Here is a 15867-nt window from a genome sequence, read left to right as displayed (position 1 = left end):
ACCACAAATGGAGCTTGATTGATCTACCTACTCTTCCTCCTAGTAGAATCTGCTGCTTTTCCCCTACATGAAGTGTCTCCAGCAGCCTGCCTTGGGGGAGGGGAACCAGCTTCCATGGTTCAGGGCTTTACTCACAGTTCTATGGTGTGATCTCTGGCCCTTCTACCTGCCCCATACTGGTGTATGATGTATATCTGGTCATGGATGTGTCACAAACAGTTTCTGGATATTGACTAGCTACACTAGAGGATTAACTAAATTCTAACCTTCTTATGGTGCCATCTTGCCCTATCTTAAAATTGGTGATTACAAATTTAACTCATAGAGCTGTATTGAGGATTAAACTACACGGCATATGCAAAGGGCTCAGCACAGTGTTTGCTCAATAAATATTTATTCTATTACTGAGTTTTCTAAATGATTTGTTCTAGTATGTCAACTCTATTGCAAATATATCTCCAGATCATTCAGCATTAACCCAAGTGCTTCTTATCATTGACCACATTAGTGATGTTTCTAGAAAATGGCTTCCAAATGTTCACAGTTGTTTTTAGAACCTCTCGTTCAAAACAGTAATCACCAAACCAGAATGACCCTCTCTCTGGAAGTTTGGGACTGCTTCTGGGTAGAATGAAACCAGTTTGGTGGGTCAATCTCCATATTTTTGTCCTCTGCTGCTAAGATGACCCCAAGTGACAGGGACCACACAAACAGAGAGGACAAAGAAGACCAACAGTGCTCCCAGTAACCTTTTGTATACTCTTCACCCACTCAAGGACCCTGAAGTATATAAATCTTGACAAGATGCAAAGGATCTCTTGCTGCTATTTAACAACCAAGCCTGAATTATATTAAAGATAAATGAAGAGAAACCCATTTTAGTTAGGAAGAATTAAATTCCCTTGAGTAACTCTTTTGAGATTCTCTCTAGAAAGGCTTACCCTTTCCCTAATTCCCCAGGAATTCCTATATTGGCCTAGAACAACAGAAGTGATAATGGGGCATTTCCTGGCACTAAGAACTTAAACCTCATGTATAGCTTTAACCCCACGCACCACTTTACCTGTGACATCCCATTGGTGACAGCAGGTCTCAACACAGATTTGTTCTGCCGACTAATACAAGGGCAATTTGCTTTAATTCCCCACTTGCCCCGGGCAGCATGTACCATGTCTCCAATATTGTAAAGAGCTGGGAAAAAAAGATAAGATATGACAATTAACATTGGAATGTTTGTATGTGTCAGATATTGTGCTAAGGACCTTTTTATATACATTAACTCCCTTAATTCTTACCATATTTCAATGAGGTATTGCTTTTACTCTCAATTTTTGGTAATGAAACTGAGGTACAATAAAGTTAGGTCATTTGCTCACGTACATATAATTGGTGAATGGAAGTACTAATACTTTAACCCACGTTTAGCACTAAAGGTTCTGTGTACTCTAACTCTAAACTACATTCTTCCTCCTCTAGTAAACATTAATAAGGTGTCATCCAGGAGGAACTCTAGGGGTAGATTTTTTAATGTTCAAGAGTATGTAAAAATTTTTAATTGTACACTTCAGATTTGTATACTTTAAGTTATACTTAAAAAATAAAATACACCAATGCAAACTTTACACATTTAACCAATGTTTGGGACAGAAGGCAGCCAGCATTGTACCACTGCTCTTAGGAACCCTTCTGCTTAGAACACTGAAGAATAAAGCAATCAGGGGGTGTCCTCCAAAGCCTTCTTACATGGAGGAGAATAGGTAGTAGAATACAAATTCACTATCTTCAATATACATATGTTAACATGGAAGCCTGGGCACAAAGACTTACTGCAACAAAAACATAACCTCCCATTCCTTTAAGCTGCCTTTCTCACAGATTCTAGAGGGCAAAATAGTTCCACCTGGATTTTCATAATCCTTAAACAAGAAGTCTTTCTGGAAGCCTTGGTACTGCCTTTTTCCATTCTGATCCCACAAACCATAGAAATATGAAATGAAATCTGGAACAATGATCAATCCCTCTGACTGAAAAGGGAAGCAAGGTGGATAAGTGGCAGCATGCAAGTTAACACACATCTAAAGGTCCAGATTCTCAGAGAAATCTGGGGAGGCTTTAAAAATAATCAGGCTGAGATAAACCATTACATCAAATTTTGTGATATATTAAGTATTATCACAATTAAAAAAATTTTTTTTCTAATATATCTAAAAAAAGGAGTTTTCTTACCTGTACCAGGGATGATCTGTGTGGGCATGAGATTCTCTGGTTCGTGTGACTGTCCCTTTGCACACTTCAACCAGGAGAAAACCTCTTCATCACCCATCTCCTCTGTCTCTGAAACAGAAATGAAATGGCCTCATTTATTTTATGAGGGTCATAAGATGTATCCCTCTAGTGAGTGGGAGTTTCAGTTAACTAAGGAACACAATTTTCCCTCCAGCCAAAGAAGGAAACAGTTAAAGTTTTAAAAATCAGCCATACTGAGATATAATCTGTATGAAATAAATGCAATAATCTGAAGTGTGCACTTAAATGAATTTCAAGAAATGTATATACAGCTGCATATATACCTCCAGTGATCATGAGAAGGAACATTTTTATCCATGCCAGCCCCCACCCCCCAAAAAAGTTTCATTAAGCACTCTGCAGTTAATACACTTCCCTCAGCCTTGGGTCATCAATAATCAACTAACAAAGTTTTGCTTTTTCTAGAATTTTATGGTGCCATTTATATAAATGGCACCATAAAATAGGCAATCATTGTGTTAGGCTCTTTTCATTTAGCATAAAGCCTTTGAGATTCATCAATATTGCTCTGGGTATGAAGAACTCTTTCCTTTTTATGACTGACTAGTATTCCATGATATGTATATATATGACAATTTGTTTACCTCTTCATCAGCCATTAGGTATTTGGATTGTTTCCTTTTTTTGGCCACTATAAATCTGCTGTAAACATTCATGTGTAAGTCTTTGTGTGGATACTTTTTTCACTTTTTTTGGGTGAAATCCCTAGGAGTGAAATGCTGAATCACATGGTAAGTGTATGCTTAACTTTAAAAGATATGCCTAGAATGTTCTCCAAACTGATAGTACCAATTTGCATTCCCATCAACAATATTTAAGCGTTCTATTTCCTCCACATCTTTGCCAGCACTTGGTACTGTCAGCTTTAAAATTTCTTGTGTTACTAGTGGGTATGTTGTATATTTCATTATAGTTTCAATTCATATTTTTCTAATGACTAACAAAGATTTTCTCATGTTTCTCTACCATTCATATATCTTCTTTGGTGAAGTATCTATTCTGCTCATTATAAATTGAGGTTGTTGGCCTTGTGAGTTATAAGAGGTCTTTATATGTTATAGATACAAGTCCTTTAGCAAATAAGTGATTAGTAAATATTTTTTTCAGTCTGTGGTCTGATTTTTTTTTTCTCAGGTATCTTTTTTTTTGTTCAAGTATTTCATTTCTAACATTAAATTACATTTTCTAAATATATTTATGAAGAAATAAAAAATGTCACAAACTGCACTGTTTGCCACAGAATCATGCACCATAAAGTAAAATACATACAATTGAATTTCTCCATGTTTTCCCCTAACCCAGTGTGAATTTTAGACCTTTTCTATATATTTTATTCTAATTCATTTATGTAGATTAGGGAAAAGTGATTTATAATGAGTTATTTTCATTTTAAACATTATCTTCTATATATTGCCCCTCCTATATCAGTAAATCAGGTGCTAAAATGAACATGATGTACTATTTCAGGAGGCCAAAGCAATCTGTAACCCTAATTTCCCAAATATTAAGTTCAAATTTCTGCCAATATAAACAAAAAGACTTGACAGGCCAAAAATCATATAGTTGGCAGTAAGGAAAATGCATGAAATGAAGATTATTTAACTAGAACTTTATTACTTATGTTTTTCTTCAAGCTACAGGAATTTTTTATATAACCACAGAGTTTAGATTTTCTCAGGAACAGAATTATATGAAAACTAAGTAACTTCTTGGCTCTTTCACTCTTTAATTGGCTCTTAAATATTTTCAGGGGAGGGGAATCCCAAGCATTTTGTGTTCTTTAAGAAACAACTATTTATTAATGAACTGCTATGTGTTCAGTTAAATCTTGAAGAAACCTAAACAACTTTTTTTTTTTAAAGTGCAATGTATGACAATCACTGTTCATATAGTAAAAGGATGGAATGGTAAAGATAAATTAAACCTCCTGTAAATGTACAGTTGTAAGCTATCCTAATAGAAAAACAAAACAAAATTTGAAAGTCAATCATTTAAAGGAAAAAAAGAATCAACCGGGCCACGGTGGCTCAGCAGGCAAGAACGCTTGCCTGTTGTTTATGCGATTTATAGCAATAGGTATTTACCACATTAGAAATTAAAACAAAAATTTTAAACACGGGAATATACCAGAGTGCATTCATTAGTCATCAGATTGATGACATCAGCACACACCATGCGGCCTCAAGAAAACTCCACCATGCACTTGTGAAGAAATGAAAGTGCAAAAGGCAAAAGTATCTCAGTATTATAGTTGACCTTACAGACATATGGCCATGACAGGGCCTCAGGAACCCGCAGGGGTCTTCAGATTGCTCTGTAAGTACCACTGGATAGAGAAAATATATCATACTGTGATTGCCCTAAAAAAAACAGTGATTTACTTCTGCACCTCTATTGATGTATTTTTGCTTACTTTTCTGCAATCACAAGTTTCAAATAATTATAATTTGAATACCTACGATTAGTTTCTTGAGCCATATATTTAGTGCCTGCTTACCTTTAAAAAAATAAAAACAAGCAAATTATCACGACCTTAACTGCTGATCTGCAGAAGCACAGCCATCCTTATGAAATAAAATTTACTTCTCTAATAAAGATTATGTATTTAAAAAAAAAAAAAAAAAGAATGCTTGCCTGCCATGCCAGAGGACCTGGGTTCGATTTCTGGTGCCTGCCCATGTAAAAAAAAAAGAATCAACCAAGAAAAGTGTTAAAGAACAAGAATATTTCTTCTTAAAAAGGAGAAAAGTTTTACACAACAGAAGATGAGAACTACAAATTTGAAAAACACGCATTTTTTCATTGTCTTAAAACACGAAAAAAAATTGGTGGAAGGAGTCAAGATCTTTTAGAATTGAGGCAGGCCTATAAAAAAACGGAACAGAGCTTGCTCTTGTGAAGCTTATGTAGGTAGTGGAGAAGCTTAGCCTACCTATAGGTATGTCTAAGAGTCACCTCTGGAGGACCTCTTTTGTGGCTCATAAGCACGTAGCATTTCTCTCCCTAGGCCCAACTCTGTAAGTGAAACTATTGCCCTCCCCACTATGTGGGAAATGGCATCCAGGCATGAAAGTTGTCCTGGCGGCACAGGAGATGACTCCCAGTTATGAGCCTGGCCCTGGCACCGTGGTATCAACAATGCCATCTTGACCAAAACGGGAAAAATAATGGTAACAAACAAGGTATCACTGGCTGAGTGAGTTCAAATATAGTCAAGAAGCTACACTGGAGGTCACTTTTATGCAAGCTTCAGTTAGACATTGCTACCTATCACAACTTGCCAAACCGTAACTAAAACCATTCCTGCCAATCCTAAAGAATACCTAGGCATTATAGAAGATTCTACAAAAGTTCCATGCACTAGTAACTTTCCAACATCTACAACCTCCAGATGGGTCCCTGGAACAGACAAAGTCCTGAAATGCAGAGGGGCCAGCCCTTCCTCCATCCCATATTATCGAAAGCCCCTTCCAACATGAACAAGTTGTAATGGGCATGGCCCAAATACCCCTAAAGAGTGGAAGAAGGGTCAAAGGTGATGGTGGAGCTATACAGAGAAGGTAGGGTTTAACAAATAAGCATGAGTGCTGAATCATCATACTGAAATTTCTTTTAAGCCTCCAGTACCTTAAGAGCAGCTAGAAATAAAACCTAAAATTGTAGAATTGTAACCCACACCAAACTCTGAAATCTGTTCTACAACTAATTGTTGCATTGTACTTTAAAATTTATTGCCTTTATATATATATATGTGTTATTTAAAGAGGAGGAGTATAACAGAGAAGATAGGATTTAACAAATGAGTATGATTGCTGAATCATTATATTATTTCTGTTGGTTTCCAGTGTCTTGTAGGAGCTAGAAGAAAAAATGAAAAATCATGGAACTGTAATCCATACCAAATAAAATTTGCTCTATAACTACTTGTTTAAATATACTTGGAAATTTATTGCTTTTTTGTATATATATTTCACAATAAAAAATAAGTTAAAAGAAAAAGAACAGAGTACAGTGATTTCAACTCAAGAAGGAAATGACCAAAATGAAATTTCCTAAATCTTCATGTATATGATATAAAGTCTGGATTTCTCCTCTTAGGTTTATAATAAACTCCCAAACCTCTATATCATGAATTTACTTCTACAAGCCTTGTCTGTTCAGCAGCACAGGTTATACAAGTACATACATACTGGTATTTTACCACAAGAATCATACATCACATCTCAAACTTAGTGATGTGCCTTTCACCCACACTCAAACACATTTTATTTCCAACACAAAAAACTTAAGATATTCCAAGTGGTGACCAAGAGATCAGCTCTGCAAGAGATACTAAAGGGAACAACAGAGACAGATACGAAGACAGAAGACAGAGGTGTGGAGAAGAGTGTAAAAAGGAAGACTATGAGTAAAGGTAAAAAGAAGGAAAATTAGATATGACATATAAAATCCAGAAGGCAAAATAGTAGAAGAAAGTACTACCCATACAGTAATAACACTGAATGGTAATGGATTAAACTCTCCAATCAAAAGACATACTCTGGCAGAATGGATTAAAAAACAGGACCCACCTATATGCTATCTCTACTCAAAGGACACGAGGCCAAGGACACAAATGGATATTTATACACCAATGTTTATAGCAGCATTATTAACAATTACCAAGAGATGGAAACCGCCAAAATGTCCATCAACAGTTGGCTAAACAAACTGTGACATTTATATAAGATGGAATATTTTGCAGCTGTAAGACAGAATAAAGTTATGAAGTATGAAACAACATGAATGGACCTTAAGGACATTATGCTGAGTGTGATTAGCCAGAAACAAAAGGACAAATACTGTATGGTCTCACTGATATGAACTGACATTAGTGAATAATCTTGGAATATTTCCTTCGTAACAGAGACCATCAGGAGATAGAAATAGGGTAAGATATTGGGTAATTGGAGCTGAAGGGATACAGATTGTGCAACAGGACTGAATATAAAAACTCAGAAATGGACAGCACAATATTACCTAACTGTAATACAATTATGTTAAAACACTGAATGAAGCTGCATATGAGAATGATAGAGGGAGGAGGGCTGGGGCATAAATGAAATCACAAAGAAAGAGAGATGATAAAGGTTGAGATGGTGTAATCTAGGAATGCCTAGAGTGTATAATGATAGTGATTAAATGTACAAATTTTAAAAATGTTAAAAAAAATAAGATATTCCAAGTGGTACATTTTAGAAAGCTTTGAGTTTTTAATCAACATATTATATAAAAAAGAATCTTGATTTTTAAATGAATCTTTCTAGTATCGTGTTAATTTAAAAGTTGGAGCATAATATAGTAATTTTATTGTACTGTTAAAACTAATTCAGAGCCAATAGGAAAATGATTGACTTTTAAAATATAGTCAACATGAGACTGCGTAGTTGTGAGCAGTGAAACACTAGAAAACATCAAATGAAGAAAATAAGATAATTTTTCAGCAGCATTCATTATTTTGCTTTTACAAAACTGTAAGAAATTGTCTTCTTTGAGTTTCTAATGTTCTGGCAATTCTAGTTGTTTTGTAGCTTCTTCAATACTACCTTGAGTTGCTGAAATAAATGACTCTAAGGAGTCAAAGTTCTTTTCTGGTCTGAGGTAGCTAATGATACCACATTTAAGATTTCCCCATAGAAGTCCTCTTTGAAAGCAGCGTGTGAATTTCCAGGGACTTTTTCATATTTTTGTAGTATGTGCTCCATCCTGTATTTACCACCATGTTATGTTCTCCAGTTCTATCACTGGAGACCATAATAAATGCCAATGGATATGTCAAGTGGAAAATGATCTACTACTTGCTATTCTTTTTCAGGATGGTTTTGGCTATGGGCCCCTTTCCCTTCTATATGAATATGTTAATTGGATTTTCCAATTCTGCAAAGAAGGCTGTTGGAATATGGATTGGGATTGCATTAAATCTGAAGATAACTCTGGGTAGAATTGACATTTTAATAATATTTAGTCTTCCACTCTATCAGGGTGGAATGTCCTTTCATTTATTTAGTTTTTTAAAAATCTTTTTCAGCAATTTCTTAGTTTTCCATGTATGAGTTCCATTTCCTCGGTTAAATTTATCCCTAAATATTTCATTCTTTTAGTTGCTATTGTAAATGGAATTCTTTATTTCCTCTTCAGACTGTTTATTATTAGTGCAGAGAAACACCACTGATTTTGTACCCTGCCACTTTGCTGAATTCATTGGCTTTAGTAGCCTTGCTGAGGATTTTTCCAGATTGGATTATGTCATCTGGAAACAGGAAAGGTTTTACTTTGTCCTTTCCAATTTGGACGTATTTATTTTTCTTTCATGCCTAACTGCTCTAGCTAGAACTTACAGTACAATGTTGAGTTAACAGTGGGGACAATGGAAATCCTTGTCTTATTCCAGATCTTAAGGGGAAGAAAAGCTTTTAGCTTTCACCAACATAATATTAGCTGTGAGTTTTTTCATTTATTCCTTCTATCATATTAAGGAAAGTTTCCTTCTATTCCTAATTTTTGAGTACTTTTATCAATAAGGGTGCTGGTTTTTGTCATATGCTCTTTCTCCTCAAATGAAAAGATCATGCGCCTTTTGTCCACTGTTCAAAATGTGGTGTACTGCATTAATTGATCTTCTTATGCTGAACCACTCTTGCATTCTTGGGTGAAATTTCACTTAATCATGGTGTGTATGCTAGTTTAGTCTGCTAGTATTTTATCAAGGATATCTGCATAACATTCATGAGGACTAGTGATCTGTAATTTTCTTTCCCTGAGGTATCTATCTGGCTTTGGTTTTAAGGTGATGCTGGTATCACAGAATGAATTGGTAAATGTTCCTTCCTCTTCAATTTTCTGGATAAAGCAATAATGACATGAATTCTTCTTGGAATGCTTGGTAAACATCCCAATTGCTGGTTTTTATCTTGGGAGATTTTTGATCAATGATTCAGCTTCTATACTTGTTATTAGTCTACTGAGACTTTCTATTTCTTGTGTCAGCATAGGTGGTTTGCATGCTTCTAAGAATTTCTCTATTTCATCCAAGTTATCTAATTTATTGGCATGTAATTGTTCAGAGTATCTGCTTATAATCCTCTTTATTTTTCTGTGAGGTTGGTAGTAACATCCTCCCTTTTGTTTCTGACTTTAGTTATTTGGGTCTTCTCTCTTTTTCTCTTTATTAGCCAACCTAAAGGTCTTTCGATTTTATTGATCTTTTCAGAGAAACAACTTTTCATTTCATGGATTCTATTTTTTTAAAAATTCTCTACTTCATTTATCTCTGCTCTAATCTTTGTGATTTCCTTCCTTCTGCTGAATTTGGGATTAGTCTGCTCTACTTTTTTGTTCCTCCAGATGTGAGTTTAGATCTCTGATTTGGGATCTTTCTTCTTCGTAAATGTAAGCATTTAGAACTGTAAATTTTCTTCTAAGCACTGCCTTTGCTGCATCCCATAAGTTTTGGTATGTTTTTGTTTTAATTTTGTGTTTTAATTTTGTTTTTGTTTCAATTCATCCCAAAATAATTCCTGCTTTCCCTTATGATTTCTTATTTGACCTACTGATTTATGATTTAAGAGTCTGGTGTTAAACTTTCATATATTGGTGGATTTTCCATTTTTCCCTGTTAGTGATTTCTAATTTCATTCCACTGTGGTCAGAGAAGATGTTTTATGTAATTTCAAATTTTTCAAATTTACTGACACTTGTTTTATGACCTAACATGTTCTTTCCTGGAGAATGATCCATGTGGACTAGGAAGAATGTGTTATTCTGCTGCTTTGGGTGTAGTGTTCTATACATGTCTGTTGGGTTGAGTTCATTCATAATATTGGCAATTCCTCTACTTCACTATTGATTTTCTGTCTAGGTGTGCGATACATTAATGAAAAACGTGTACTGAAGTCGTATATTGTAGAATTGTTTATATCTGCCTTCAGCTGTCAATGTTGCCTCATATTTTGTGTGACATTGTGGTTAGGCACAACAATATTTATGACTGTTATTTTTCCTTGGTAGATTGACCCTCATCAATATAGACTGTCCTTCTCGTGTAAGTTTTTTATTTTTATGTGATATGTAAAGCTAGCTACCCTTGCTCTGTTTTGGTTACTACTTGCATGTAGTACTTTTTTTTAATCCTATTACTTTCAACCTAGTTGTCTTTGGTTCTAAGGTAAGTCTTTAGCTTACTTAGATGAGTAAACAACATATAGTTGAATCATGATTTTGTATCCATTTTCCCATTGTTTTTTATACACCTTCAATTTTCTGGATAAAGCAATAATGACATGAATTCTTCTTGGAATGCTTGGTAAACATCCCAATTGCTGGTTTTTATCTTGGGAGATTTTTGATCAATGATTCAGTTTCTATACTTGTTATTAGTCTTTTCTTTATATTGCAGCTTCCTATTGTTTATAGCTGTTCCTCTTTTCTTTATATTGCAGCTTCCTATTGTTTATAGCTGTTCCTCTTTTCTTTATATTGCAGCTTCCTATTGTTTATAGCTGATCTTTGGTGATCATCACTTTCTCACTTGTTTCTTTTTTTTTTTTTTAATAATCTTATTGGCAAATCTCCACACACGTACATTCCATACATGGTGTACAATCAATGGCTCACAGTATCATCACATAGTTGTATATTCATCACCATGATCATTTTTTAGAATATTTGCATCACTCCAGAAAAAGTAATAAAAAAAGAAAAAACTCATATATCCCATACCTATTACCCATCCCTCTCATTGACCACTAGTATTTCCATCTACCCAATTTCTTTTACCCCTTATCCACCCTATTTATTTTTTATCAATATTTTTTTTATTCATCTGTTCACCTGGATAAATGGAGCATCAGATACAAGGTTTTCAATTACAAGGTCAAACTACAGAAGTTATATCTTTATATGATCATCTTCAATAATCAAGGCTACTGGAACACAGCTCAACAGTTTCAGGTACCTCCTTCCAGCCACTACAATACATCATAAACTAAAAAGGGATATCTATATAATGTGTAAGGATAACCTCCAGGATAACCTCTCAACTCTGTTTGAAATCTCTCAGCCACTGAAACGCATTTTGTCTCATTTCTCTCTTCCCCCTTTTGGTCCAGAATGCTTTCTCAATCCCAAGATGCCAGGCCCTAGCTCATCATAAGAGTTCTTTCCCACGTTGCCATGGAGATTATACCCCTGGGAGTCATATCCCACACCGGGGGTGCGGGTAGAGCAGGGATTTCACCTGCCAAGGTGGCTTAGAGAGAAAGGCCACATCTGAGCAACAAAAGAGGTTCTCTGGGGGTTGACTCTTAGGCCTAATTTTTTTTTTAATAATTAAAATTTTTTTTTTAAATACCAAAAAACACCAAACAAATGCAAACATTCTTAACTTTTGATCATTCCGTTCTACATATATAACCAGTAATTCACAATATCATCACATAGTTGCATATTCATCATCATGATCATTTCTTGGCACATTTGCATATATTCAGAAAAAGAAATAAAAAGAAAGCAGAAAAAAATTCATACATACCATACCCCTTAGCCCTCCCTTTCATTGATCACTAGCATTTCAATCTAAATTTATTTTAACATTTGTTCTCCCTATTATTCATTTTTATTCCATATGTTTTACTTGTTTGTTGAGAAGGTAGATAAAAGGAGCATCAGACACAAGGCTTTCACAATCAGTCACATTATGAAAGCTATATCATTATACAATCATCTTCAAGAAAACATGGCTACTGGAACACAGCTCCACATTTTCAGGCAGTTCCCTCCAGTCTCTCCATTACGTCTTGATTAAAAATGTGATATCTATTTAATGCATAAGAATACCTCCAGGATAACCACTTGACTCTGTTTAGAATCTCTCAGCCGTTGACACTTTATTTTGTCTTAGGCCTAATTTTAAGTAGGCTTAGCGTATCCTTTGCAGGAGTAAGTTTCATAGGGGTGAACCCCAAGATTGAGGGCTTGGGTCTATTGATCTGGTTGACCCCATTGTTTGTGAGAAAATCAGAAATTCTCCAAATGGGGAAGTTGAATATTTCCTCCTTTCTCCTCATTCCTCCAAGGGGACTTTGCAAATACTTCTTTCTTCACTGCCCAAATTACTCTGGGATATATTGGGGCATTACACTAACCTGGACAAACCAACTACATCTCAGGCCCTATTCAAAATTCCATGTACTTATGGTGTTCAACTAAACTGACCATACAAGTTAAATTAGGTAATGCACTCCCCAAAATATGAAATTTTTTAAAGAACATTCATAGCAGTTTTATTTGTAACAGTCAAAAAACTAGAAACAACTCAAATGTCCATTAACCCAAATACACAGTGCTAAATTTACACCACGGAATACTATGCAGTGATAAGAAAGAATGAACTGCAACTATACACAGCAGCATGTCTCATGACATATATATATATATAAGTATATATATATATTTAGAACAGGCAAACCTAATCTATGGTGAGAGACATCAAAATAATAGTTGCCTTTGGAGGGGTTTGCACTGACTAGAAGGAGGCATAAGGGTGCTTTCTGCATACAAAATACGAATTTTGCACTAAATAAACGTCTCCCTTTGGTCTCATACAGAAGTTGAAATTTTAAACTTTGGACCATATCATCTTTTACCCTGTATTCTGATTTATCTTAATCCTATTTCAGATCAGTTTCATTCATATTTCTACTCAAACTCTGATCAGTTTTTCAACTTTAAAAAAAATATGGAACGTGTCATGAATTTGCATGTCATCCTTATGCAGGGGCCAAGCTAATCTTCTCTGTATTGTTCAAATTTTAGTATATGTGCTGCTCAAGTGAGCACCTCATTTGCTTCTATATATTTTCCTAAATATTTTTGCTGAGAAATACTTAGACACATAAAGTCTACCCATATCATACAAGGAATGCCTCAAAATATTATTGCATAGCTGTATATTCATTACTATGATCATTTTTAGAACATTAGCATCACTCCAGAAAAAGAAAAAAATAACTCATACATTCCATAAGCCTTACCCCTCCCTCTCATTGACCCACAGTATTTAAATCTATACAATTTTTACCATTTATCTCCCCTAATTATTTATTTATTTGTTTATTTATTTATATTTTGGCATGGGCAGGCTCTGGGAATCAAACCCAGGTATCCAGCATGGCAGACAAGAATTCTGCCACTGACCCACTGTTGCACTGCCCTTATTTATGTATATATATTTTGCATGGGCAGGCACCAGGAATTGAACCTGGTTCTCCGGCATGGCAGGCAAGAATTCTGCCACTGAGCCATCGTTGCATCGCCCTGCCCTTATCTAATTTTTAATCTTCATTTTTTTCCCACTCATCTGTCTATACCCTGGATAAAAGAAGCATCAGACACAAGGTTTTCACAACCACACAGTCACACTATGTGCAAAACATAGCTCAACAGTTTCAGGTACTTCCCTCTAGCTACTCTAATACACCAGAAACTACGAATAACATCCAGGATAACCTCTTGACTGTTTAAAATCTCTCAGCCACTGAGACTTTATTTTGTTTCATTTCTCTCTTTTCCCTTTTGGTCAAGAATGATTTCTCATTTCCATGATGTCAGGTACTGGCCCGGGGTCAGGTTCCACACTGTTCCTTGAAATTTATTGCTTTTTTATAGATACGTTATTTTTCACAAAAAAGAAAAAAAAGGTAGATTGTGATGATAAATGCACAGGTATATGATGATATTATGAACCACTGATTATATACTTTTGATTACATGGTATGTGAATATATAATATATAGCAATACAAATAAATAATTAAAAAAAAAAAAGAGTCTGGGATGGGAGTCTGCACAGTTTATCAGTAATTTCAGCATAGGTAGCTCTAGTTTCCAGGGAAGTACTTTTTGCATGTGCTCATGCATTGACTGTTAGGGCCCCACTTTGGGTCTATGTGGTCTTGGGTTGCTATCCCTGAATGTGCACGGGACTCTAAGCTGTTGCTGTGGCTAGCTCTGTGGTGAATGACCACAGCAGGTGTCCAATCTGGAAAGCTGCTGCTGTCTCTTGATCCCTGTAGATCTGAGCGTAGGGAAAGAGGTGGACTGGCAAGCTTTGCTGCTGCCCTTGTACCTTCTATAGGCTTTTGAAAAACAAACAAACAAACAAAAACTCAACTCAGCATTTGGAGAGTCACTCTCCTGTTTCAATCATCCTCCAGAGCTCCAAGAAAGTTGAATCTGCCCTTTAATTAGCTATCTCTCAGGGAAAAACATCAACATTTTGAAAAAAAATGAATTTTTGAAAGAGTTTTTGTGGAATGGTATAATTTCTTCCTCAAATGACTGGTGCAACTCAGGGTGCCATCTAGGCTTCAAGCTCTCTTTGTTGGAAGGATTTTTAACCAATAAATTCAACTTGGCTACCTATTTCTTCTTCAAGGAACTCTGATGGTGTGTCTTTTAAGGAATTTGTTCATTATGTCTAATTTTACAAATATATTGGCATAAGATTGTTCATTGTTTTTTAATTTTCTAATGTTTAAATGATCTACATTGAGGTCCTCACATTCCTGATATTGGTAAATTGTGCTTTTTTTTCTTTTCCTGATTTCTTAAAGCAGAACCTTATACGTTTAAGACATTTCTTCTTTCCTAATGCAGGTGTTTAGTGCTATAACTTCCCATTCCAGGCATGGCATTATTTGCATACCACAAATGTTGATATATTTTTATTTTCATTCATTTCAAAATAATTTCTAATTTATCTTGTGTTTTCTTCTTTGATCCATGAGTTGTTTACAATTGTGTTGTTAATTTCCAAATATTTATATTTTTCCAGATATCGTTCTGCTTCTAATTTAATCCTTAATATATAGAAAGCATAGTCTATGATTTGATCTCCTTAAATTTACTGAGACTTACTTTATTACCTAGTGTTCCCATATAATACCCTATTATTAACATCATGAATTAGTGTGGCATATTTGTTACAATTGATGAAAGAACATTTTCATAATTGTACTATAATCCTATGGGTCTTTTAAAAATTTAGTCTAATAACATATATAAATTTTTCCCTTTAAAGCACATTCAAGTATATAACTCAGTGCCATAAATTATGTTCACAATGCTATGTTACCATCACCAAATGTTGTGCCACCATCCATAATCAAATTTTATCATCATCCCAAATACAAACTCTGTACCATTTAAGCAGTAACTCCCTATTCCATACCCCTACCCTGGCCCCTGATAAGCTGTTTTAGAGTCTGAGTCTGCTTATTTGTCCTTCTGTGTCTGGCTTATTTCATTCAACATGTCTTTACGGTTCATCCATATTGTCACATGTATCAGGACTTCATTCTTTTTTATGTCTGAATAATGTTCTACCGTATGTATATACTGCATTTTGTTTATCCATTCATCGGTTGATGGACACTTGGGTTGCTTCCATCTTTTAGCAATTGTGCATAATGGCACTATGAACACTGGCGTGCAAATATTTGTTAAAGCCCCTGCTTTCAATTCT

At 35.1% G+C, this 15867-nt stretch overlaps 1 protein-coding gene and 1 non-coding gene across 2 annotated transcripts in view; both read right to left on the bottom strand.

Annotated features, from left to right (window-relative positions):
- Positions 1-15867, bottom strand: part of KDM3B (lysine demethylase 3B) — an 80231-nt gene that overhangs the window by 13753 nt on the left and 50611 nt on the right. The window contains exons 12-13 of the mRNA XM_077138586.1: positions 2227-2334; positions 1064-1191 (exon numbers count right to left, since the gene is read on the bottom strand). Coding sequence (XP_076994701.1) covers positions 1064-1191; positions 2227-2334 — 236 coding nt within the window. The remainder of the gene's footprint in view (positions 1-1063; positions 1192-2226; positions 2335-15867) is intronic.
- Positions 13076-13182, bottom strand: LOC143665091 (U6 spliceosomal RNA). Its single transcript, XR_013166763.1, has one exon. It is a non-coding gene; the product is annotated as a U6 spliceosomal RNA (small nuclear RNA).

This window comes from Tamandua tetradactyla, chromosome 20, assembly GCF_023851605.1.
Source record: "Tamandua tetradactyla isolate mTamTet1 chromosome 20, mTamTet1.pri, whole genome shotgun sequence".
Taxonomy (NCBI): domain Eukaryota; kingdom Metazoa; phylum Chordata; class Mammalia; order Pilosa; family Myrmecophagidae; genus Tamandua; species Tamandua tetradactyla.
This window is presented reverse-complemented; position numbering and strand designations above follow the sequence as displayed.